At 44.2% G+C, this 27165-nt stretch overlaps 1 protein-coding gene across 1 annotated transcript; it reads right to left on the bottom strand.

Moving 5' to 3' along the window:
- Positions 1-466: 466 nt before the first annotated feature.
- Positions 467-19637, bottom strand: CD9 (CD9 molecule). Its single transcript, XM_056511362.1, has 8 exons — positions 19449-19637; positions 8982-9081; positions 6231-6328; positions 5005-5079; positions 3966-4058; positions 3319-3408; positions 1548-1631; positions 467-819 (listed from the first exon to the last, which is right to left on the bottom strand). The coding sequence occupies exons 1-8, from the start codon at positions 19512-19514 to the stop codon at positions 754-756; spliced, it is 672 nt and encodes a 223-aa protein (XP_056367337.1). The 5' UTR covers positions 19515-19637; the 3' UTR covers positions 467-753.
- Positions 19638-27165: the final 7528 nt, after the last annotated feature.

Below are 27165 nucleotides of genomic sequence, written 5' to 3'. Positions count from 1 at the left end.
CAAGCCCTAAGCCAGCCAGTGAAAAAATCCTGAGCATACACTAGGGAATGTGTCCTGCCAAGGGCCCAAGGCCCTGCCAGCTGCCAGGGGACAGACAGGCTGATGTCAGCAAGCCCAGCTGGCCCCAAGGCAGAGCCCAGCCTGGCTGCATCAAGCTACCAGTGCCTGCACATGACCTGTGTGACAGCCAGCCTTTGCCACCCTCCAGGGAGGTGACAGTAAAAGTGTTACAGCAGTGACATCTTAGGAATGTATTTAAGACCTGCTTTCATTCACACACACCAAGGAAAGCAGTGACCACACCTTCCCTGACATGTTCAGACAGCATCTCCCATTCCCTTCCAACATGGAGCATTGGCATAGGAGTGATCTGCTTTATGCCAAAAACACTTAATATGTTACACAACTTCAACTCCTTGCTATGCATCAAACTGTGGGATTAATCAACATAGCAACATCTCCTCTCTCCCACAAACAATACATCTTACTCTTTATTAAGTATCAAATTGTCTCCAACATAAATTACATCCAAATTATGCAAGTTTCAAGAAAGTCAGATATTTTATGTACAACGTTTGTATTGAGTCAGATAAACCTTTATAGTTTTAACCTGTAACATAAAAAGCAAACCTACATCAGTACCAAATAAAGCATTAAAAAGGTAACAAATATATAACGTTTTAGAAATGCTCTTAGAACTCAAAAGTTAATGGTGAGGATTTTTATAGTGCAGGAATCTTGGGTTTGCAGCTCTTAGACCATCTCTCTTTCCCTGCGGATGGCACAGCACAGAACCATACTGAATATCATGCCAACAATCTGGAAAGAAAGCAAACAGATTAGAAATCAGGAAAGCAAAGCATGAGCTTTTATCAGCATGTGGACAAGCTGCTCTTCCAGCCCAGAGGTCACATGTATTCTGCCTTTTTTCACTTCACTCTGCCATCCCCATCCCACAATCCCCAAAGATCATTCCCAGGAATCCCATTCACCTCAGCACTTGAAAACAGATTATAGAATATGTCAGGGTAGAAGGGACCCACAAGGATCTTCAAGTTCAATTTCTGGCCCTGCACAGCACCAGCAGCTATAAACCACTGCCATATCTCCTAAGAAATCTTTGACCATCCCAGCATGAGCTTTTCTCCAGAGAAGTCAAACACAGAAATAGAAGTTTTTCTAGCAGCCCTGTTATTTCAGCCCTCTACCAGAGCCTGTAATTGTTATAAAGAAAAGAAGAACCCCCAAGAGATATTACAATTAAGATGTGGGCCAGCAGCATGACCAATACATCTTCACTCCATATATACACAGGTCACTGATGAGACTTCACCACTGCTGAAAGTGCAAGGAGGCAGATCCTAATCCAAAGCAGAACCAGTGAGGTCTGAGACATCCCAGCCTCTGCACTGCCTCAGGGCCTGGCAGCACACACCCTGATCCTGCTGGGACTTGTCCTAAGTGGAATGGCCTTGTGGGCTGCTGGGCCAGGTACTGCTCTACAAGACTGCTGCTCTGAGCACCTTCTAAATAATCTGGACACTCACCATCATTACAGCAATGCCAAGACCAACTGCTCCAATGACATTCAATTTGGATTTGAAGACCTCATCAATGGCATCAGGGCAGGACTGAAACAGAACAGATGGTTCATTAGTGTTCACAAGGGTTCATTTGAAAACTCATCTTTTAGAAGCTGCTTTGATCTGGCCTTTACTGTCACATCCTTAAAGAGAGCCAGGGATGGTCCTAGGTAGGAATTGGTGGGGAAGTTGAAATCTACTCTTCAAGTATCTCAAACCTGTTAACAGCACCTTGATGACAGCAGGATTCCCCTCTCAATTTGAACATGCCACTTACCAGGCTTGGCTTGTTACTAATGGCTGTCAGCACTTCAGATGAGGCATGGCTCATCCCTTATCAAAAGGGATTTAAAGCCACTCTTGATACTGCCAAATGCTATTGTAATTTTGCAGACCCCTCATGAACCCAGAGTGCATGGGAATGGCAGGATATCCTAGGCTAGGATCTATGCCAGGGCATATTCACAGAGGGGCCAGTTTAATGTTCCCAGGACAATGAATTACCTATGAAAATGGCAAACCCCCCCACTCCCCAAAAGCAGTAAGTATAGTCCTTTCCCCAGAAAGGACACATGCTGGCAAATGAACAGAACAGAGCACTTTTACAGAGATATAAATCTTGAAGAGTCTGGTAGCTAGTCAGTCTCATCCCAGTTTCTGTCCTGCTTGTTCCAGCAGCAAACATCAGTGAGCTGCTGAAAGCCACTTTTTTCTGTTGTTGTTCCTTACCCAGTCAAGGAAGAGAGACTAAATCTGGGATTAAAGGGATATACTGGCAAGAATGAGTTGGTTCAATCAGAATACCAATACAGAACTGTTCTTAGAGGCACGCTCCATTACATCCTTTGATCCTGCAGTCTATCACTTTTTCTACAATTGACAATGACCACCACAAGACAAAGTCAACAGATGAAGTTTAAAACACACAGCAGAATAAAAACAAACAATAAAACCTCTCAGTCTCAGCTACTCCTACACACTCCAACTCAGACTGCACAGACAGGACTAAAGATACAGACTGAAGGGTCTCTTGTAGGCAGATATGCAAAGTTGTCAAAGTTAAAAAGACCCAAGTCATTAATTGACTTCCTGCATGGCAAGAACTACAGAAAGACTCATACAAACTGTCTTGGAGCATAAAGCAAGAGCACAGAATGATTGTAAAGAAAAGAGAAAGAAGGGTGGTAAAAAACTACACAAGCTGTTTTCTCCCATTATTTGTGGCACTCAGACACCTCTGCAGCAATATTCCAACAGGGAAACCTGATTCAGAGAATTGCCTTCAGTCACAAACTCACTTGAACAGGCTACCAATGCTTATCCCTCTCCCTTCCCTGTCCCTGCTGAAGGTTCAGACTTGCTCCCACCTCAAGTTCTACTTCTCCCTAACCAGGAGGGAGGTGACAGATCCCAGCAAGCACCATGAAGATGCACCGAGGAGAAAGATCTCTCAAGGCACTGAGAGGTGTTTTTTTTAAGGCAAAGTCTCGATCTTCCGCTGCCCACCCCACCAGTGAGTCTGTGACACACAGACTGCACACTTCCTGAGCAAGGTCAGATTTCCTGCTTGTTCTTTCCATGATAACAGCAGGTTTGTTTTCCAAAACCAGCCTGAACACAGACACACACTGCCACAGTGTGACATGGGGATTTCTCACAGACTAGGAAGGTTTCCTGAAGTGTTTCTCACTCTACCCACTGTTCAGAGCTGATGGTGAATTAAGCCAAGCTTTACCTTCGTAGTGAATGACTCAGACAGTGTCTTTGCTGGACAAGTCTCCATGAACTGCTGCTCCAGAACCCCAGTAAGGCCACAGCAGTTTAGCTATAACAGAAAACAAAATAAAAAAATCCAGGTTAAATAATCCTTATTTTTGCTCAGTAGTTTGGTTAAAAAAAAAACCCAAAAAAACCCACATTTGTTTTTATTACAGACCAAGTCCTGTCAATCTGACTGCTATAAACCTAATTTTAACAAGCCTTTATTAAATTAAAGGACAAGGTTCTGAAATAAAGAGCTAGATTTCTAAGTACACACAAAATAATTTTGGTGACAGCCTATGCTCCTTAGAGACAGAGCTGAACCCTCACAGATAGGCAGGTGTGCATACTAGGGTGCCAGCAGCTCAGTAGCACAGATCCAGGTGTTCCCAGCCTGCTGCTGAGTTTTAGAAAAACAAGAACTAGTTCTAGACACCTCAGAGAGGCAAAAAAAAAAAAGGCATCCTGAATTCATTTACACTATACAAAAATATCACTGCAATCTTTGGTTTCTTCTAACCAGCAAGAAGTCATACAGGAAACTGGGTGGCATGGAGAACAGTCCCTGCTGGCATGGTGCAGCAGCATTAATGTCCAGGTTAAGCAGAACCATATACTTACAGTGAACTGAAATGCTTTCAGGGTGTCTCTGGCACCTGGCTGAGTTCTCTTTCTGTAGGTGTCCATGTAGAACTCCTTTAACTCATCAGTAATCTAAGGAAAAGTAAAAAGAGTTGTGTTAATAATTTAATAATGATATTAATAGTGTAGTGTCATACCTAGTATTAATTATGAAAAACTTGCTTTCAGCAAGTCAATAATCAAAAATCCTGCAGCATACAACACCCATTCTTCTTTCATATACAAACAGAGGGTGGACAGAGGGCTCACTGTTGCAGGTGAGAAGTAACTGTACACTCACTTTAATAGCCACACCTGGATAGGTAGGACTGTTTCCCATTCGAAATCTCTGGGCTTCTAAGAGGAGTGAGAGAACCAAGTCTTTTCTCACTGGCTGCCCAAAAATATTGGCTATTCTACTGTGCCCTAGAAGTTCTATATATTCCCCACTGTATGTGAGGAGAAAAGCAACCCTGGTCCCCAAGCATCTGAATTTGAAACAAGACAGAATCCTGACTGCTTGGGAGGGACAGGCCATATCAGTCATGCTTCACATGCAGAAACATTCAGCCCTCAGCTGACCCAGCTCCTCTCTGGAAGTGGTAAAGCTTCCCAGCCAGTCTGCTTCACCTCACAGTTCAGCCAGGTACTGTCTGGAGGGCATCTCTAACATGCAACAGCTTCTTGGATTCTGGCTTCCCTGCTACAGCTTCATTTTTAGATATTGCTGCTAGATTTTTTGTGTTGTTCTGCTTGAATCAGCCTCTTTCCTCCAAATTTCCTGGGTAATAAGGATTTGACTTGTACTGGAATAGGCATCAGCAGACTGCTGAGTGTGGGCACATTCCTAGAATCTTGGTAGTTTTGGGGTCAGAAAGGGGCTTTCAAGATCACCTAAGTCCTGCCCCCCCTGCCATGGGCAAGGACACCTTCCACTATCCCAAGTTGCTCAGAGCCCCATCCAACCTTGCCTGGAACACAATTTCTCTGGGAAACCTGTTACAGCATCCCACCACTCCCACCTTTAAGAGCAACCTACCTTTTCTTTATTTGAAAATCCCCAGATGCCAGCAGCAATTTCAAGGGCAAAAATCACAAAAAGGAAGAAGAAGAACTAGAAAAGAAAGACCACATTATTCATGAAGGCCAGAGCACCACAAACCAGCATCACACACATACACTGCAAGTTTGTCCAGGCTTGTGGGAGCTGTCACTCAACCAGGTTGCAGTGGGAGGTCTTGGACATTGGTAACACCAGGAAAAAGGACACTGGGTCAGCACTTCTTCCCAGGAGCGTCTGAAAGTCTGGCAGTGCTCTCCAAGCACCAGTCCTGCTTTTTGATCAGTGTTAATTAAAACCAATCATCTGTTAACGCCAACTTTGAAGTTGTCCAAGTCATTCAGACACATCACAACAGCTGACACCAATTCTTTCCTCTGTCACTCCTGTTACTTTAGGAGTCATTACTTAACTCCTAGCTTGCCACCTACTCCCAGAGAGCTAATGGTTGCTTTGCTGTACATCCCACAACACAAATAAAAGTGTTCTGTCTCTCACTGACTACCAGATCCAAAACACCATTATCATTTAGAAGCACTTTAAAGAGATACTCAATTACAAAGGGCTAGAGGCATAATTCTGCAATAAATACTTGAATTCAGGTTCTTCTGTGATACAAAAGGGGAATTATTCCTTCAGTGGCTATAGCAGCTGTCTTTTATTAACTAAGTCTTCTGGTTATTTGGATGATTACAAACTCAGTAAGCTCTACTGGCCCCTCCAGTTTGAAAACAATGAGGGTGCTCTCCAGCAATTGGCTTGTAGAGCAGTTGTCAACTAGAAGAGCTCATCTTATGGTTATGAACAGTAGAGCCTTGCTGTTTCAAGCATCAAATACCACAGTTCTGGTTTCAGAGATTAAAGATTGCACAACCTCCGAAGTCCAGGATGAACTGTCTAGCAATGATAGGACTGCTTTATCAATACTTTAGCTCTGTGTTCACAACACTCCAGTCTTGACACTTCAGTATATGTCAGACACATCCAGCCTCTTGAGGTCATCCTGTGCTCAAACACAGCATGAGCACCTGGATTTCAGGCCAGAAATGAAAACTATATTTAACATTTTAGCATTATGTAGGTGACCAGGAGTTTAAACATTGTGATTGTTCTGCGTCCACAATCTGCTGCCCTTGAATTACACAATATTTTCTTCCTTTCTCATCATGCTGCTCAAAATCTTAAGCATTACCCTGAGCACTTACCAGGCCAAGCATACACTGAGATTCCTGTGATGCACCACAGCATCCCAAGAAACCAACCAGCATCATAAGGGCACCAGCTCCAATAAGGATGTAAACACCTAGGGAGGAGGAAAACAAAGGTGTGCAGGTCACTGAGAACTCAGCAGCAAGGTATGCAATTCCTCCACAAATAGCATTGGTAGCTTTTCCCAAGTTTCTTAACTGAGGTGTTTGAAGTAAAAAAGTGGGGGTTGTGCTTAATTTTCAAAGCAAATGCATCAGAAAAATTGACACAATTCTTCATTTTGACACAATGCGTACCCCTACTGCAATTTCACAAGTTTTAGAAAATATACAAGATAAAGCCATCTAAGAGAAGCTGTAAGAAACTGTCTAAAAGAGGCTCTGTGCCAAGAGTTATCAACTTCTCAGCTGAAGACAGAGACAACAGGAATTAGAGACAGCTGGAATAGTGATTAACAACTGAAGTCTCGAAGCAGGTACTTCTTCAAATTATGAAAAGTGCCAGAGCTTGTAAACTATTCTGCCCAGAAATTAGGTAGTGAGTATGTTGAAGCAGAAAGAGCAAACATTTCTGAGGTAAAAGGCTCCATTTATGCCAAATCCTCTGCTCCTAAATCTGGGAACAACCACCCTAATCATCATAGCTGTGAGCAGGAGACAGCAGCAAGATGTGGTGAGCAAGAAAGCTCCCAAAGGATGGCAAGGAGTACTACAGGGGCAGAGAAGCATTAAAGAATCAGCACAAAGCATATGGAACAAGCAGGACATTTCTATCAATAGGGACAAAAACACAGCTCAGAGACCCAATCAATACTAATTAAAGAAAACCAGATGTAAGCATTTGCAAATAATATATTCTAGATGCAAACTAATAAGATTAGCTGCCAAAATAAACATCTACTTGATGCAGCATTTATATGGGATTAAGCCTGACATTTCTTTTTAACCTGAGCTTAAACTTTTCCCATTTTGAAAAAGTAAAATAAAGAGTCCATCAGTACCTCATATTCCAGTTTGAGTTGTACAGAAAGCCTTTGAGGTAACTTACTGCAGTCAGTAACTACACTCAGAAAATTACATTAAAGCAGAAATTCCCATTGAGCTTCTTTTTAAAACTCATTTTAACATACAGAGATTTCAAGCAGGTTTCACTAGCTGCATCTAGCCAGTAGCTTAAACATCACACCATAAAAATTTTATGTTTTTGAAGGTGAAGGAGTTGTTTTAGACTACCAAAATAAAACTTGTTAAATATTCAGGTCAACAGCAAAGTTTAGATTTCTGTTCTCTGAGGTCCACTTAAAATCTTCCACTAGAAATCTTCCTGGCAGCTCCAAGAACCACCCAGTTTGCTAAGATGCCATCATACCAAGGGCAAACCACAAATTTTCTCACAGATAACCTGTCTGCATGCCTGCAGCTTCTTCATGAAGTCCCACAAGCATCTCAATGTTCCCAACTACAGCCTCTACACCAGGCACAGGCCACCCTAGGACTAAGGCTGCAACAAAAGTTGCACCTCCTTGCAAGTGACCCTTCAGACACCAGCCTGGGAGTTGCCACAGGTGAGTAGCTGAGGATAGGAGCCAGTTTTTTGGCAAGAGAAAAATGAAGCCATCCTTTAAAGACTGCCTAATCCCAACCCCCTGCCATGGGCAGGGACATCTTCCACTATCCCAGGTTGCTCACAGCCCCATCCAGCCTGGCCTGGAACACTGCCAGGGATGGGGCAGCCACAGCTGCTCTGGGAAACCTGTGCCAGGGCCCCACCACCCTCACAGGGAACAATTTCTTCCTCATATCCAATCTAAACCTTCTGTCAGTGTGAAGCCATTGCCCCTTGTCCTGTCATCCCAGGCCCTTGTCAAGAGTCTCTCTCCATTTCTCCTGTGGCTCATTGCAGGCAGTGGAAGGCCACCATGAGGTCACACCCCAAAGCTTTTTATTCCCTAGGCTGAACAATCCAAATTCCCTCAGCCTTTCCTCATAGCAAAGCTTCTCCAAGGGTTTGAGCACCTACAATAAGGTGACAACAACCAAGTTATGTGTTCTCCTGCTTAGGCTTAAAAGCAACTGTAGAGATCAAAATCAAAGTTCAGTTAAAATCCAGTTCACTTAGTAATTCCTATGACATTAACATAAACTAAAAGTGCGTGTACTCTAATTAATGATCTTACAAACACCTTCCACATGGTCTAGCTAAAGCTACATTGATCCATGCTGGCTGGAATAACTCTCATAAGTACCAAGATACTAGTGTATTCTTCCCATTCAGTTCAGTATGAATTAAGAAATGTTGGGCTTTAAGGGGTAGACAAAACTGCACATGGTCCTTCTGAGAGATGAGGCAACAGAGCTGTGTTTTGGGTAGCTCAGGTTGGTCACTCTGGAGAAAAATTATTAATTACTCAATTAGCTTAGCATGCAACTTCACTGACGCATATGGTGATGAGCATCAGGAAGAAACATCCTCTGTCTTCCAGGAGCCCCTGGGATTACAAAATGTTTGCTGACAGGAACAACAGCTACTGTAGGAAAAAGGATGAAGAGCCAGGAAACCACTCACACGACAGCACTGCTGTCTGCACAAGGGCTCATAAGGGAAGCTGCCCCCAGCACCAGCCAGGGGAAGCTGCTCTCAGGCTGTTTAGGGCTGTTTTGCCTTTTTAACCTGTAAGGAAGGCCAAGGCTCCTCAGCAGCCTGGAACTCAAATCAGGGCACAAAAGTGCAACCTATCCCCAGCTCACCTGTGTAAAACTTTGTGTCAGAGTCCAGTTCAAAGATGCTTTTGGTCTGTGAATCAAAGTGAAGCCATAGTCCAACTGCAAGCACAGCTGTCCCTGCAAGCTGTAAGAACAAGGAAGGCTTGTTAAATTATACCAACTAATCCACCCTGCCTTGCATTAGTAACAAAATCAGAAGTGAGCACAGGATACAGCTTTTATTTAAAGAGGTGACAAATGACAAGCATAGAAGGATGGGGATACCAACACAAAGTCCCAGACATGAGGCACCTTGTTGACAGAGGCATTTACATAATATAAACTCCAATGCCACAGGAGAACAATGCCATTCTTGTTCCTTTCTGAAAATATCCAAGGTCTAGCCAAGTGTATTTCCACTCATCCTTCCATGCATTGTTTTATTCTGGGTGGCTGCAAACACTGATTGCATGGCTTAGTGACCTTAAAGCTTCACACTGAAAAGAAAGTGTATCACAAGGAAAAGTGCCTTGTAAGGCCAGATGGAAGTTTTAGCGTATTAAACTGCTGAGAGTTCAGTGTGCCATGGAAGGGAGTTCAGGAAGAGTGCTCTTCTTGCAAAACAAGATAAAACCAACCCATTAAGTGACCACATTGACAGGAATTAAAAAAAAAAAATAAAATCAACCGCAGAAGCGGCAACATTGCTGATCTGGAGAAATACAATTGAATTTTAGGTAATGTTTAGTTTTATTTCATTATCATCTCTGCCTGTATGCCTCCAGGTTCCTCTTAGCCTGTGTTTGCAGCACATCGCTTTGTGTATAAATTAGCCTCTGGATGAAACATTTGGCAAAAGCCATAGGAAGTGCTGCAAGAAAGAGGGAATTGCACTCTGGTAAGGCCAATAGCAACAGTTTGCTTTGAAGAGACTGGATTCTCCTTTGAAAAGAAAAAAAAAAATTGAGTTTTCTTGCATATATGAAAATGAAGAAACCAGGACAAAGCAGAAAGCTGGAGTGTGCTTCTCAGCTCTTCCTTTGAAGACCATTTAACTATTAAAAAAAAAAAGCTCTACAAAAGCGAGATGAGGAGAGAAATCCCAAATGCTGCAGCAGACATTAAAAATTTAAACTTAAGAGTAAGCAGTAAGTTCATAAAGCCTGGTGCTTTGGTTAGGCAAAGCACACATGAAAAGCAAAAATAAAATTCCAATAAAATCCTTAAAGCCTGACCTCTGATAAGAGGGTTTTGTAGAAGGAAACATTCCTGACTGGCCCCTAAGAAACTGGGAAGTGTTTAACAACGTCAATTTTCAGTGGGAATATGGGCAGCATTCCCTTGGCAAGCACCCAGGGACACACCTCTTCCACACCCAGCCCACCTGAGAGCCCCTTCTCCCTGCCCTGGGAGAGTTCCTGCTCACACACAGCCCCAGCTTTCCTAAACCAGCTTTTCCTGTAGGGCAGGAACCCGAGTGCCTCCAAGAGGAGCTGCAGGGTTGTACTGGGAAAACAGATCAAGTGACACACAGCCCAAAGAGCCAAGCCTACTTGGAGGTTTCCAGACACAAGCAAAAAGCCTTTGTTGGCGTTTCTGGTGCAAACTCCCAAGGCACACCTGCACACACCTCCTGCTTGCCTTGCTAGGGCTACCCTGACAAGATGGCTCAGTTATGCTGGAGCACCTTGGTAGACACAGAATGTCACACCAGCGTCATTATTTCAATTTCTTGTGCCAGAGCTGCACCCCGAGGGGAAGGAGAGGTAACAAAGAGGAGCTGACAGAGAAAAGGGTTGCTGCTCTACCTGCAGCATCACTTCAAAAAAGCCTCTGCCACCTCATCTCACCCCAGTGCCTCAGTTAAAACATCAGAAAGGCTTAGTGATGGAAAAAAACTCAGCTTTGAGACTGCTGTTAAGTCACTCAGTATTTAATAGCTGAGACTCCCATTCCTGGGTCATCCAATAGTCTTCAGTTTTTATACCTGATCCAGATCCCCATCATTAGAAGAAACATACAGCCTCCGCTGGTTTTGCCAGGAACTCACAAATTGTGAGGCCACAAGCTCACACCCAGCTCTTGTCACCTATCAAATTTATTTACAGCTTGACAAGCTCCAGTAGAGTAGAGAGCCCTGCAAACAGAGCAGGGCACAGAATAGGACTAAAACTAAAGAAACTCTTAAGCCATGCTGTAACCATGCAGATAATCTTAAAATTCCAAGCAAAGGAGAAGGCTCAGTGAATGCCCTCCAGAAACAAACTGGTCTGTTCACATTGGGCAGAGATGATGTATATAATATAGCTCCTTTCAAAACACAAATTTAACCCTTCCCCACCACCACCCAGAGGTACATGGCATGTTTTCTCCTTGGAAAGGCAGTCACTCTGTGGGAAAGTTTAAGAAGATGGCAGAGACAAGAGACTTCAGGATCACAGAACAGTGGTAACATTTCATGCCAGTGAACTACTGCACAGCACTAAAAAACAGTGGTAGAATGAAACAGAGTGATAATTCTCTGCATGGTGGATGAGAAATAAAATGCATCTCCTTCATGCAAGAATAAGAGACTTTTTGTCTCAGTTTCTTAAGGAAAGCAGACTTATGTTCTCAGTTTGTGCTCTTCCTACCCACAGTGACCACTGAACTAAAAAAAGGCAGTTTTAAAGCAGAAGGCAAGAAACTTAAAGCTTCAAGTTTCCATCAAAACAAGGGAGAAATGAGGACACAGCAACACCAGCCTCTAAGGAAAAGGGAAAAGCACAGCCCTATGGGCACTTGGAGCACCTCTGGCCAGCGTGGCATGCTAGAGGCTGAGGCACTGTCACCTCCCTGCTCACCCATGCTATGCAAGCCATGCTGGGATGGTTTGGAAGATTGTTTTTCCTTCCTGGGAAAGGGGTGAAAGACCCCAACCTCAGGCGAATGGAAGAAGATCCCAACTAACTTAATGGCTGGGTTTTTGTTTGGTAATCCAAGGGGATTCCCCATCTAACAGACCTATTTTGTCACAGCAGTTGAGCAATACTGTGTCTCTCTAAGTAGCTCGCTCTATGCTGTGCTGAAAGAGAAATTTAGCAGGAAAAGAACACCACTATTCCTTAAAGTAATGCATTTTGTCTGGTTTCACATACACAAAGAAAAGAGTGGGTTTGTGTGCTTATCAGACAGGTAAGTAGTATGTTTCTATAGTGACAAGTACAACAAAAAGAGCTCAGAAGACAGGGTTGGGGTTTTTTTTCCAATCTGACCAAAGTGTGAAGCTAAAGGGACACTGCTCATTCACTGTTTTGGAAAAGTTTGTGGTTAGTGATTTTCCAGTAACAGCATGTCCTGGCACAATTACACAACTGACTTCCCTGCTCCAGCTAACCAGGCTTCCTTGTTTTCCCTAACCACTGCTCCCAGCTCAGTCCTGCTCTGCTTGGCTGCTCCACGGCTGCAACAAGGATAGAACTACCTGGCCACTCCTCTCCTAGCCCCGTGGAGGTTTCTCGGGCTGTTATTCTTTGGATTACATGCAAACACACCCCCCTTTGCCCCTAAAGCTCACTCCTGCATGCAGCTTTCTGCCTGTTGCAACAGGAAAACCAGCTTTTTCGGTCTGTCTTCCTTTCTTACACAGCCCTGCACCTTCCCTAGTGAGCCTCCTGAGCAGGACTTCCCTCCTCTCACCCATCCACCTTCTCCAAAGCCATCCCTTCCCCCTTGCTTTGCCTCTGGGTATATACAAGGGTGTGTCCCAGCCTTCCAAGTGAGAACTGAGGAAATACCCGAGCCAGACAGAATACACTTGAGATGAGAAAGCCTGTGTATCCTGGCAGCAGCAGCCACACAGGACACTCTGCCTTCCTCCCCTCCCCATCCCTGGCTACCTTGAGCATAAGCTCAGAGTGTGCCCCAGCACTGAACACTACCAAGCAGCTCTCATGGGATTTTTGCCCCACTCTGACACCTCAGGTTTCACAGATCGGGTGTCTCCCAGCAGAAGGCCTGCACAGGAAACTCTTAGATTTAATGCCAATGCCATAAACACTTGTTAAAACCTTGAGGTTTAAATAATAAAAAAACCCTAACCCAAACCACCAATTCTGTTAACATATCCCATAGCACTGCAATGTGTGACACTATTTGGGAAATCTGGAAAGTCTGTTTTGGATTTAACCACTATTTGGCAAGGACCATTGTGTTCAGTCCCTTTGACCTTGCTAAGGGACAAGCACCTCACTTGCCTCAGACATCTTAGAGAAGATCATCTCATCTTTCCATAGGCAGAATCACCTCTCAAGGAGCTCAAGGTCCAAGCACTTACCAAGTCCTAAGACAGTCCCTTGTCTGTCCTGGCAGACAAAACTTTGGGAAAGGGACACCCTCCACCAGCCCTTCTCCACTTTCTCAGAGTGGAGGCAGGGATAAGGAAGAAACTAGACATTTCAAGAACACCTGGTAAGTGGCTCAAAACCTGTAACAAAAGCTTTTGCACAAAAAAAAAAAAAAAAAATAAAGTGGGTTTTGCCATTTTGACACCTTCAGGCAAGTTTATATACAACTTCTACCAAGCTCATAGCACTACCTCCAGCAGAAGGTAAAGTTATTACATGAAAGTAAAGAAGTCAGTTCAGTGTTGCCAGCTAAGATTGGCATCTAACAGAACACTTACTCATTTTTTTTCTTGAAATAAAGATGATATGTCAGGCTCTACACTACTGTTCCATATATAGGTTTACCCCAGGATGTGACAAGACAAAAAAAAAATCACCATCGTCACTTCATAAATACTTGAACTTTTAGCTAAAAGCCTGACTGCATAAGACAATTTCTCACTGTTTTAGACTAAAAAAGCCAGGATCAGATCTAGAACTTTGCAAAGAAATTGAGAACATTATGAGTAGTAATGAACTGTTTCTGTCTTGTTACTGGCTAGTACTCTATAAATAGAGCCCCATAAACAGCAAGTACAGGTGAGGCTCAACATCACTCTAAACCCTCAATTACTGAATTAGTGTTATCCACAACAGCACAGGTTTTCAGAGTTTGAAAAAGCTCCCCTAACACTTGTGCCATGTGGGCCTGCAGTTATACAAGAAACTGCAGCTATTTTCAAATTAGTTTGGAAAAAAGTAGATTGGAAAGGAAGTATTTTCTTTCTGCTTAGCTAGTTTCAAGAATGTTGTGGCCTATGTTAATGTCACAGCACTTTTTGCAATAAAATGGTGCTCCAGTACAGGAGGAGCAACATGACAAAATTCCTGGGCCACTGCCAAGACTAGAGCCCATTTCATACAAGTTCCTATTCAGAAGCCAGTCTACTATATTTGCAAATAGAATTGCAAATAGGAGCTAGGGCTGCAGGAACTCTAAGTAGCTTCACTTCAGGTTTCTCAAGGCAACATACTCCAAACTCCATTCCTGACTTCACAGAACTTACTGGAGTCAAAATAGACTGAACTGAGTCCAAGCAGCATTAGATTCACACACTGTAGTTAGCAACTGCATCAGTTCATTCAGAAAGAAAAAGCAACTAATTTCTGAATTTTTCATATGTGCCTACATATGTACATACACTAACAGACACATGCATATTTCCCTGCCCATCCTGCAAGTTCTCTGCTCCACTGGAGGAGGAGAGACCCTCTGAATTGCTGTTCTTGGTGCACAAAAACAGCTGAGACTGTGGCAGACAAAGAAAAGAGCTCTCCAGGTCTAATTCTGCTCATCTTACTTTAGGAGGCACTACCACACACAAATGCATTTATTCATAGAACACACAACACTCTAGAGAGGGTGAAATCAGGACAAGAATGCTGCCTAACAGTGGAAAGGAACAAGAAAGTGATTGCTCAAAACTTAACATGAACTCTGCCTCTGTGTTACAGCACTTGCTTGCCTAAAACACATTAAACCATAAATATTAGCAAGCAGATGTCTTCGTATTCCACACAATTCACAAGGGGAAAACCCAGCAATGAAGTTTAACAATGCAAGGCTTTGCTTTTGTTCAGCAGCAGGAAGCTGGGGGGGAACAGGCAGGCACTTGCCCGGCATAGTGCAAGCTCCTCAGGAGCCCCCAATTTTCCCAGGAAAAGACTTCATCACAAGCCTGAGCAAACCTAGGGAATTAAGGGATCACAGCTAAAGGCAGTCACTCTTCACTCAACTCAAGGCAATCCAACACGGCTCACACTAAGGTTGGTCCAAGCCAACTTTGCTAAAACCAATCCACTGCTGGGGTTTAAGGCATAAAATGTGTAGTTTCCATTGACTTCTTGCCAAACTCAAGCCAGCCTGGTGGAAAAAATAAAAATTTAGTTCTGTATCAGGCTCAATCTTCCCTCCCACATCCCAAATCAGCCCCCAAACTTCTATTATCAGAGAGCAGACTGTCAGGGATGCCAGGGCCAGCACTGGCCATGCCAAGACAGCAAAGCTATTTGCAAACCCAGGTGGGAGAACACCAGCCCCAGCAAGGGCAGCACAACAGCAGCAAGGAGCTTGGTGCCTGCTGCAACACTCCATCCCAAGAGGAAACAGCCATCCCTAATTCCTACACTTCAGAGAGGGGATTGAAACCCAAAACTTACTGATCCATGCTTAACCTGAGTTGGTGCAAACAAAAATATGTCCTCTTCCTTCCATTTAGGCCACAAGCACATTTTAAGGCAGACTCTGAAGTCCCAAAAGTTTCAGAGAACACCATGTTAGTCCCCAGCCTTCCCAACTGGAGAAAGACCATGAGATCAATCAAGCACAAGATCCTCAGGAAAGGTTAGGAAAACAGTACAGACATCAGCATTTCCCAACCAACCTCCTGGTCTACGTGTCAAGCACTTAAAGACTGGGCCAAAGACACAGAGAGCACCTTGAGAGAAGGAAAATTAACAAAAGGCTGCTGAACTCCATGTAAGCAGGCTGGACTAGATGATCTCTAGAGTCTTTTTCAACCTAGTTCATTCCGTGATTATCCAGGTATCACCTGACCACCCTATTCCTCAACATCTGCTGAGGAGAAAGCACCACCACTGTCCCCAAAATGACACTTTTCCTCTGAAAATGTCCTCTTTGGGTTTAATATCCCACAGCTCTTGCTCTCAATACAGTCAGGCCCTACCTACTGCCTGCACAATCATGATCCTAAGGAAGCATCTGCTGAAGAATCCTAACATACTTACAGTTGCTGATGGGAGAAACCTTCCTCTTGCTTTCCCAAACATTACCAAGCTCCACTATGATCCCCTCAAGGCAGGCAGATTACACGAGCAGCCTGCAGCACTGTGGGACACCAGCATGCCATGGATTTAGGGAGCTTTACATACCATCTTCTCTCAGCCCTTCATTTCTGAAACTGGTTTTGCTCTTTTGACACTGAGCACCCACCTGGTGCTTTTGTAAAGCCATCATAGATCCTTTTCCCCCCAAGGCTTCACTGCTCCATGGCAGCAGCTGCCCCTGAACCATTTAGTTATCTCCAGGCAGCTCCCTCCCATGGGAATCACTTGATGCCTGCCTGTGGTGAGAGTCTCACCCTGCTGTGTCAGCATGCAGCCATCACCTCCATCACCCTGGACAGTGGGTGCCAGCAGCACTGCAGCAGTGCCTCCTGTGCTTCTCCAGGTGAGGTAAGGCTATACTGGCCACCAGGGAGTTTGTGTCAGCACTGCTGCATCTCTCCACAACAGGGGAGCTGCACCTCCCCACAGCCCTGCCTCCACTCCAACAGCCATCTCATACTTGCCAAGATCTTCCTCCAGGACTGCCTGGTTTTCACAAGAGAACTGAGATTTGCAGGAGACACTGAACAAGTGAACCAACACCAACCAGTCCTTGCCCTCTCTGACATTCCATCTTTTAAAGGCTCCAAGGCAGCAGCTTCATGAAGTCTGACTTCCCCTTGCAGTAGTCAGTGCCCCATCTCCACATGTACACCAGCTTTTACAGAATCTTCTTTGGCTATTTCCAGATACTCCGCGTGTACCATTCTCTGGGCATCCCAGACTACCAGAAGCTGCATTCCAGCCCTCCAGCACTGAGGGATGGTGAGCAGGGGCAGTTGCCTAATCACAACTCACTCAGTTCTGAAGTACTGTGTGACCTTGGAGAATTGTTAATCAAACATTTGTTGCTGCTCCTCCTGTTTCACCTCCTTTGCACAGAGAGGTCAGTTCAAGCCTGTGCAGGATTCAGAGTCAAAGACAGGTTATGGCATAGAGCTTGGTTAAAATCTTCTCCAGTAAGATAAAGTTCTGCCAAACACTGCTCCCAAAACTTTTACACCTGGAGCTATTACTGCCTGGAAGGCTCCCTGAGAAACTTCCTTTTCCTCACTTTTCTGAGGAGGGGTATGTTACTTTGGTTTGCTTTCACAAATTACTCCTAAAGCTTTCCTTTGGCCAACATTATTGCATATTTTATTTGACTCACTAGCATTTGTGAACCTTTATCTCCTTCCCTTGGGTACAGCTCCAGCTTTTAGAATTTCCCTTTTTATTTCAATAGCTTCCTTTACAATGCTGTTTGAGCTTTTCTGCTTCCTCTTACCCTTGTTAAAGCCTCTGATGGAAGCAAGTACAACCCACCTAATGGCACCCACAGCCATCTGCAGGTTTGCTGCAGACCACTTAAACCTCTCACCTATCCTTTGGCGGCAGCTTATCTCAAAAAAGAGGAGGTACAGAATTGCACTTGGCCACAACAGGTTTTGTCAACATACCTCCATTACATCAGACTTTTCACATCTGCAAAGCCATTAGAAACATTAAAGCCTTCTTATTAGGGTGGTTCTCACCTTTTAATGCTGGCAGGCCCAGAACACCTTTTTTTTACATTGTTCAGTGTGGAATAACCCAGGATACAGCTACTTCATTTCTCCACAGAGAACACAAAGTTTGCTAACACCATACCCCCTTAAACACCCCTCCAACTATTTTCAGCAGGTCACAATGACATGTGGTGATGCCCAAGAGCCACGGACCAGCTGGCCAAACACACACACTTATCTCTCTGGCTGACACAAGCTGCTTGCCCTTCACTGCCTCTTGGGGCCTCCAGACACTTACTAGGATCTCCAAAATACATTTATCTTCCTTCCTTTTTTTCTTTCTCTTCTCTTTCCCACATCCTGGCAGCATGCTGCCAGTCTCAAGAAGGCAACTTGAAAAGCCATGATCTCTAAGCTCTTCTGGGCGGCAGCACCATTCTTCTTTCACGCTGTCACCAGCACAATTCTGTATCCATGAGCACCCAAAAGTAAGTAAAGTCTCAGTAATTGATTACCATGACATTCACAAGCAACAGGTACATCCCAAGCTAAACAAAACCTCTCTCCCCATTCTCAGCCCTGAGCCTCAGACAACAAGGCGGTGATGCTCTGGTTAAGAGCTTCTTTGAGGCAATGCCTCTGAAAACAAGAGCTTTTGTTCCATAAAACACTCTGCAGAAAGTCGGCAGCTTTGAAACTAACAAACAAAACAAGCACAAGGCAAACCATGAATAATTCAGTCTCTTTTAAAAAGAGGTTAGAAATTCACTAAGTTTCAGTCAGTGCTTTATTAGGCTTTTCCTTCTGATCAGCTCTATTCCTGCAAATGTGACAGCCCGGCTCACTGTCCCGGCTACCAACATGTGCTTTCCTAGGTCAAGTTCGGCACAACTTGCCTCAACTGCAGCCAGCTCTGTTTTCTCAGCTCTGCTGTAACCCATTTCGACATCGAGACATCCCGAGCACTTCGCCCATGAACACTGAACTTCCAACTCTTCCCGCAGCTCCAACTTCACTCCTCCACATCGGAGCCACACACGCACTTCTCCGCCGTGGCAAACAGCCCAGAGGAAACCCAGTTTTTTGAACCATACGCTCTGCACCTATCCATCAGGCACACAAGAAGCTCTCGTGGTACTTTTCCATGCAGGAGCCAGCGCTAAATCCAGGTGCCCACGCCCCGAGCACTTGAGAACAGCTCCAGCCCCTCGGCTCAGCCGCGCTCTCCCTTCCCACGCCGCCCGGCCAACAGGGCGTAGAGGGGCCAGGAACCACACGGGAGACGCGATAGCCACGGGCGCTGCTCTGCTCCGAGAGATTAGCCCCGAAGGGAAGCCACAGCTCCCACCGACACCAGGGTTCACACACACCACAACCACAGGTTGCAGCGTGCGAGGAACCGGCTCACCCCGGGCACAGCCACCGGGGAGCCCGACCTGCACACACAGTTTTAGGGCGAGGATTGTACGTAGTACTGGGGGGTGCTGAAGGGGGGGGGGGGGGGGGGGCGGTAGCCCCAAACCCAGCACCCCCTCCCCACCTGGCAGCGCACTCAACCCGCCTTACGATAAAACCTGAAAAACGTAAAAAATAAAGCGGTGAACACTGGGGCACCCGCCCCTCTCCTTCCGGGGGGCGGCAAGTGGGGAAAACAGCAAAAAACAGGCAGCAAAAAAGCAAATAAAACGCGGCTCCCGGCGCTTCCCCTCCCCTCCATGCCCGTCCCGCGGGCAGCGCGGCCCGGGGCGCCTCACCCAGAAGATGAAGTTGAAGCCGAAGAGCAGGTACTTGATGCACTTGGTGCCTCCTTTGACGGGCATGGTGGCGGCTCTAGGCGCTGGAACAGGGCTCCCGCGCTCCGCCGCCGCTCTTTAAATGCGGCCCTGCCCGAGTGTCTCGGGGACTCCCCCGCCCGCCCCCGGGGCCGCCTCCCGGCCGCGCCCCGCACCTGAGGCCGCCCCGCTCCGCCCCGAGGCCGGGCGGGCTCCAGCGCTCCGGCAGCGCCACACGGGGCCATGCCCGGCCCTCCCGCGGCATCGGAGTGTCCCGTGTCCCGGCATGGAGGGGAAGGGAGCCCGGGGAATGTCAGAGTGCCGCTCCCGGCCCTGCACGGCGCGGCCTCAGCAATCCCACGCTGTGGCTGGAGCCTTGTCCAAACGCTCCTGGAGCTCGGCGGGGTTGGGGTTGTGACCATTCCCTGGGGAGCCTGTTCAGTGTCCCACCACCCTCTGGGGGGAAAAACTTAGTCCTGATATCTAACCAACCCCCCCACCCCAACCCGACCCTGCTGCTCTTGTACAGATCACAGAATCCTTAGGGCTGGAAGGGACCTCTGGAGCTCATCCATTCCAATCCCCCTGCCCAGGCAGGGTCACCAAGGGCAGGTGACACAGGAACACATCCAGGTGGGTTTGGAATGTCTCCAGAGAGGGAGAATCCACACACCCTCCCTGGGCAGCTGTTCCAGTGCTCTGCCACCCTTGGTGTAAAGAAACTTCCTCGTGTTGTGAAACTTCTTGTTTTAGTTCATGGCCATTGCTCCCTTCCTGTCGCTGTGCACCACAGAAGAGTCTGGCACCATCCTATTGACACCTGCTTCGAGATATTTACATGCATGAATGAGATCCCCTTTCTGAATTATCCAATTAATCAGGCCCAGCTCCCACAGAGATGCTCCAGACCTTTGTGGCCTCTGCTGGATGTTTAGTTTAAAATAAATGCATAAGTCTCGCTTAAATGGGTGTTTTCCCATACAAGATAAACTTACAGTTTAGTTGTAGTTTAACTCCTTTAATCTTTCAAATATGTCTGTGTGAAGTTACAAACATCCCCTTTAGGAAAATAAGGCGGGATAAGTTTCAGCCCGCCAGCTGATCCATGGTAACTGGTTGCGCACGTGCCCTTAGGTCACCCCAGTTGTGAGAAAAAACAAGTTATATTTCAACTAAAAATTCCCCTTTCATTGTAACAGGGCACTCAGCATGATCATTCAGCACTCAGCTTCTGAGCCTTTTAGCTCAGGGATGAAAACTGAGGGCTTGTACCTTAATTTCATACGGTGGGATTAGAAATTCATCAGGTATCGAAACTCAAAAAAACTCAAGCAGAACAGTAAAAACAGGGAAGCCATACTGAAATGCAAATAAAAACATGTTGGAGATATTGTTGCCAAAATAAATGATAAGATACAGCACATTCCAGAGGCAATACTGAGGGGGAGACCCTGGCTTGGGCAGCTGCTTCCCAGAGCAGGTAACAAAACAGGCATACAGATTTTCCTATAAAATAAAGGGAAGCAGAGGGGTGGAGGCTGGCCACAACAATACAGATCCAACAAGGATGGAAATAATAAATGCATGTGACTAAACTCTCATGGTCACTGGAAACTGAGCAAGGGGAGGTCCTGAGTCTCAGTCTTGAGCTCAGACTGGTTTTCTGTGTGGCTTTTGGATTGGTTTTCTTTTGTCACTTTGCCATGGAGAATTAGTTAGCATCAGTAATGTGGCTTCCCTTAAGTTTCTAAAATTAAGGATCACAGAAGAACTTTGGATAACTCCTGTCCTACCTTTGTATTGTTAAGCTTTTCATGCTTATACTGTATTAAAGCAACTCTCATTAAAATTCATGGGCAGTAACCTTTTGATCAGAGGCAAGAAATGGACCTGTTGGATAAAAACCTCCTGTAAGTTTGTAAAAAATTAAACTCTCCCCATTCACCTGCAAATTAAGTTATGAGGAAGTGAAATGTGTTTCTGCATCTTCAATATTCTCAAGAATGTGGAATGAAAATAATGCTGTAGCTTTTTTTTTTTTTAAATATATTTCATTTTTTATTCCATATGAAGGATCTGGAGACAATATTTATGTTTTACTCTTCCAGGGTGTGACAATCTCATAGATGCAATTCTCTGACCACACCTGAACTTCTCTGACTAGTGGAATGAGATAGCAATCAACCGAATTTCTGCGTAATAGAAATCACTAATGGAAATTCATGACCCTTGTAGAAGTACTTCAAACTGATTTATTATCTTGAAACTTTGTATTTGCATGGGATAATAGGCATTTTGCATGAAATATTTATTATCTGCACTTAAAATTGTGCTGGGTGGTTACAGAGTTATTTTGTCCTACTGGCACAGAGAAAAGCAAATCCAGGATATTGCTGTTAAGAAGAAATCAGAGTTTACCAGAAGCCTTTTAAAATTACACTTCAAATAATCTAGACACAACATTAACTATCTGTAAAGCTTTTCTCTACAGGTAGGCTAAATTATTTTATCCTGTTTAAATGTGAAACTGAATGTCTTGTTTGGGCCAATAGTGAAGAGGACAAGCATTTGCTTTTCACCAGGATAGATTTTCCTCTTCAGACTGCACAATCCAAAGGACCCTGATCCTTTGATTAATAGAGGAAGGCAAAGGAGATTTTTAGGGGTTTCTCTCCTGACTGTATTAAAGGATGGTGGGATTCTCTGGTAAGTACTGCAGAATTTCTTGCCTCTTTGACCTGTTTTCCCCGTATGTCTACCTTAAGAATATGTGGAAGGACTAGTGTCAGCTAGACTGAGGCCTTTAGCCTTCTTTGCATAAACAGTTCCAGGTCTTTTAAAAGGTTTCAGCTACCTTAAAAAGCCAGGTATAAATGGTTAGGACTGCAGAGAGATAAAGTACAAAGCTTTCCCCACCAAAGGACAGGGATTAAAAGATTTCTTGACTGCTGGTTAAAGGAGAAATATAATAATAACATTTTATTCATTTTAGAGGAATAACATCTCTGACTGTACAAGCCAGACACAAAAGAAAAACCCTAAAGGTTGTTTTGAGCTTCAGTGATTGCTTTTTTTGCAGTGACTGTGATGCTGGAGTGGATCTGTCCACTGGGTGAGGGGTGGGGCTGTATAAATGCATCACTCCTCTGCTGTCAGGGAGTTAGGGATGGATTTTAAGAGGAAATAGGAAGCCACAGACCCTAAGATGATGTCATCTGGGTCATCCTAAACTCCTGAGTTTGTCCATGAAACATAACACTAAGTGCCTTACTTCTGGTCTCACCTTTCCAAACCAATTTTAAGCTACTTTGGTTTATTTCGACACAGCGATATTTTGGAATGGTGATGGCTGAGTGGTTCCTTCCACATCTGGGAGGGAGAGGCTGGTCTTGGAGCTGGAGAGTCAAGACTGGCATTCCATTGCAAAATGGAATGAGTCATTGCAAAAATGACTCACAGGGTCAGTCATGCTGATAACACTATGTGGAAGGCACTGGCCTTTTTTCCAGGGCTGGTAGAAATGTGTTTGGTGTTTGGTATCCATAGCAGATAGATTCTGGAAGAAGTCCTGCTGGGAGTAAATCTGTGTGTCCTGGAATTTTGTCTGCTTTCTGCCCCGAGAGAAAGGCTTTGAAGAAACCACAAAGCCCTGGGGGATTTCACTAGAAATTAGGTCTTCCTCTATAACTGGAGGTGTATCTGGAAGTGAAAACCCAAAGCCAGACTTCTTCATTTTCCATGTTTTTAAAACACTTTTTTGTTTTTAACTGAGATTAGAAGAAGTTTAGAAGAGATTTGGCCACATCCTCACAAATATTTGGCATAAGACATTTGTATATGATGTGTGAGTAGTGATAATGTCAAGAGAGCAACTGGAAAATCTCAATATGAACTTAGGAACCCGTACAAAATTGTTACATAATGAGTTATTATTTTACTGGAAAATCTCAATGTGAACTTAAGAACCTTTATGAAATTGCTTTGTAATCAGTTACAATTTTCAAATTTTGAGATAAAATGCGTAGCATAAAAAGCAGAAATTCCAAAAATTCCAAAAAGCATCCATTCAAAATAATTCAGATGTCCTTACTATTACCAACAATGAAAGTAGACTCCTTCATGAAGGAAGGGTGATAAAAGGATGGAGCCAGGCTCTGCTTGGTGGAGCAGGGTAATAGGACAAGAGGGAATGGACAGGAATTGATGCCCAGGAAGTTCCACCTGGACATGAGGCAGAACTTCTTCCCTGGGCACTGACCAAGCCCTGAACAGAGACCAGAGAGGGTGTGGAGTCTCCTCACTGGGGATATTCCAGATCCCTCTGGACACAATCCTGTGCCCTGTCCTCTGGGATGGCCCTGCTGGAGGTGGGACCAGATGAGTCACTGTGGTCCCTTCCACCCTGACCCATCCTGGGATGTAGAATATGTCGTCATTTTACTTAGGGAAAAGAAAACACACTTGTTTTTTTAATCGTTGTGAAATACAAAAAAATAGTCAGGATGCCCCTTAATTTTTCACAGCAGCAGTTTGACATCACTGAAAGTGTAGCTGATGGTTTGACTCCTTTCCAAGTTAAATTACCATTTAAGCCCCTCATGCTGCAGACAGCAGTGCTTGTATCTGGTTCCAGTGTGAGAGCAGGCTCTTGACTGGAGGACGGCAGTCCAAAGCTTTGCCAAACAAATACTGTGACTCTGAAAGATTGCAAAATTCCTGTTTGGAAATCATGGCTGTGACACTGTGCTGCTCCAAATGTGATTCATCTAACTGCTATGTTGATGTCTGCATGTGTCAGACCTTTCTGTGTGGGTGAAGTTATTTTAGGAGCAGGGGACAGGAGTGGGGCCACAGGCTGTGGCTGCTGTCGAGGCGCTGGCAGGTTCGGCAGGTTCTTGAGCACAGGGCCCCGTGATGTAACACATCTCCCCTGCCATAATTCAGCACTGTGGTGTGTGTGGGGACTTAGGGCAAGCCTTTCTAGGTGGCAGATTAAAAACCAGGTATGTGAGGCTCAGCTATGACTGTTGTGGAAAAATATTCCTGGCTTTTTCCAGTGCACGCGTGAGAGAAATGCAGGCAGCATCAGAAAAGAGCGAGATGGCTCCAGGTCTGTCTGACAGCCAAGAAAGCCACAGCTAATAGTCTTAATAGTCTCCCTAGATGCTTTTATTTTCCCCTTCAAAAGAATAGAATAGAATAGAATAGAATAGAATAGAATAGAATAGAATAGAATAGAATAGAATAGAATAGAATAGAATAGAATAGAATAGAATAGAACAGAACATATATTTCGGTTTAAGGGACTTGTAACAACCATCTGGTCTGAGCACTTCAGGACTAACCCAGAATTAAAGCATTTAACATGCTATTAAGGGTGCTGTTCAAATGCCTCTTAAGCATGACTAGTAACAATCGTCCCAAATCTGAAAATATTTTTGGTTTTAGTTCTGTTCCAGCCAAAGGTGGATTTCCAGGTGTTTTCCTGAAATTCCCCTGGCAGTCCCAGTTTCATGCATCCACAGAGCACAAGTTAGGGAGGTTCTTAGGCTGTTCTTCCCAGTGCTGTCAGGTAGATGACTAGGAAATTATCAAGATATTATTTTTAATCAGATTCATGGTTCCATTAAGGATTTTGCAATTTAAATTTCTGGTACAAAGTAATCTGAACACTCTGGCAGAATCTCAATTAACTGTATTTATAAATCTTTTTGTATGTATAAGTATAAATATTTTTCATACCTAGCTAGAAACATTAGTTATGGAACTGAGCTTTGAAATAAATGTTGGGGGGTTACTTTTCAGTCAATTTAAGAAAGCAGGAAAAGTAATATTCAACAATGGAGAAAGGGGAAATGTTTCTCCTCCAATTTTTCAGTCACTCAAAAGTATTTCAGGACATTCTTCCTCCTGTCTCTCACAAAGAAAATAAGCTTTCTTTATGCAAATGCCAAGAACTAAAAAAATTATCCAAAACCCCAAACAGTCATACATGAAAATTAAAAAAAAAACCCAAAAACCACTGCTTTTCATTTTTAGCAGTAGTGGTTTAATATTAGGATCTGTTTTGTTTCTCCCTAATCCCTGTCCTCACTGGAAATTAGCAGGACTTAATTATTTAGTGGCTATTTGAAATAAGCTGTCGAAGAGTAACCTCCTCCCTAAGCACCCTGTCTGCAAGGGAGAGGATTTTATTCCTGGGTAACCACACAGCATTTGCAGGTGAAGTTAAATAATTTTTAATTCTGAACTAGTACTGATCTGAGGGAGCTGATTTAAACATATATTCCAACACAGGTCTAATAATGTTGGACTAGATAAGGCTGATTTAGTTTTCTGGGTTTGTTTTCAACTTCATTTTCCAAACATGGATTTGGTTTTAAGCTTGCATTTCAGTCTTTGGTAATTAAAGTGTGTGCTGAAAGTGTGTGGATTAAAAAATAGCTGCTTGTAGGATTGAACCCTGTGTTTTAGTCTATTGAATTCTCTTTCTTATTCTTTACTCTCCCCACTCTAATTAGTTCTTAAATTCTTCTCATATTTTCTTGGTGGTTTTCCTTTTCTCCCTTCAGTTTCTTCTGATTGCCTTGAGAACTGAGGAGGAAATACTGCTGAATAGAAGTTGCAGTATTGAATATTGCTCCTTTGAAGCTGTCAGTTCTTAAGATGTCATGTGAGGTCCCTGAGAAAAAAAAGTAGATATATGGAACTATATTTCAAAAAGAACTGTCTATTTTTGCCATTCTAGTGAGGTCATTGACTTGAATAGGTTCTGTGAGATGGTCAAATGAGCGAAAGTAGGGTTTCCAAATATTTCTGTTACAGACTCTTGGTTTCCTTGTGAGGTCTCTGGTCATTTCCGGCTGATCACGCCACAGATTGCTCCATAGCTTGGGAAGCCTGAGAAAAATCACTTCCCCTTTCCACCAGCATCTCTTTTTTTACTTCGTAAGATCTTTCCTGAAGTCCTGGAATGATGTTCAGGGTTTGCAAGTAGGAATTTCTGTTTTACACCACAGTGTGTGGGTCATCCCAGCTGGTGTCACAGGAGGCCTGTTGTTATTATCCATAAGAAAACTCTTAACAGGGCTTTAATTGCCAGTGGTGTTGGGCTGCAGCTTATCTTTTAATGCAAGAGAGGCTTCTAACCATCTCACCTATTTTACATGCTGAAAATCAGCTGACAAAATGTGCTTTTTGTAGACCCATGTTTTAAAGTGCAGGTGAGCATTCATCTGTGAAGTTACCAGGAGGTACTTGAGGATCTTCTCAAGCTTTGGTGAATAATGCCCATGTCATACAGTGCTACCATCTTTACCTTTGTTTGTTTCTAATGCTGTCAGGGTGAAGGGCAAAGTGTAGTGGACAGGCCTCCAGTGAGTATATGCAACATGTTATGTAATTTATTTAGCCCCAGCTGCAATGAAAAGCATGATAGGATGGATGCCTTTGCTGCTCTCAGCACTTCAGAGCCTTTGAGCAATCACAATTGCTGTTGTCAAATGTAAATCAGCTAGGAAGCTTTTGCAGGAGACTTTGTATGGGTTATGGATGTGGTCTTGGGAGCTGAAATCCATCTCCTTCAATTCTTTTGCTGCCTGTGCTTCCTTGGGCATTTATTTTTTTTTATTTCAGTGATGGAAACAGAGAAGCATAGATCATCAAGACCTGCTTCAGGCAAACCAATCTGTGTCTTCCA

This window comes from Oenanthe melanoleuca, chromosome 1A (assembly GCF_029582105.1).
Source record: "Oenanthe melanoleuca isolate GR-GAL-2019-014 chromosome 1A, OMel1.0, whole genome shotgun sequence".
NCBI lineage: Eukaryota > Metazoa > Chordata > Aves > Passeriformes > Muscicapidae > Oenanthe > Oenanthe melanoleuca.
This window is presented reverse-complemented; position numbering and strand designations above follow the sequence as displayed.

Excerpts from the sequence above, each read along its gene's own strand:
- CD9 (XM_056511362.1), bottom strand. The coding sequence starts at position 19,514 with ATGCCCGTCAAAGGAGGCACCAAGTGCATCAAGTACCTGCTCTTCGGC. Across the intron at positions 4,059-5,004 it reads GATTTTCAAATAAAGAAAAG|ATTACTGATGAGTTAAAGGA; the intron begins GTAGGTTGCTCT and ends ACTTTTCCTTAG. Across the intron at positions 1,632-3,318 it reads CTGAGTCATTCACTACGAAG|TCCTGCCCTGATGCCATTGA; the intron begins GTAAAGCTTGGC and ends GTTCTGTTTCAG.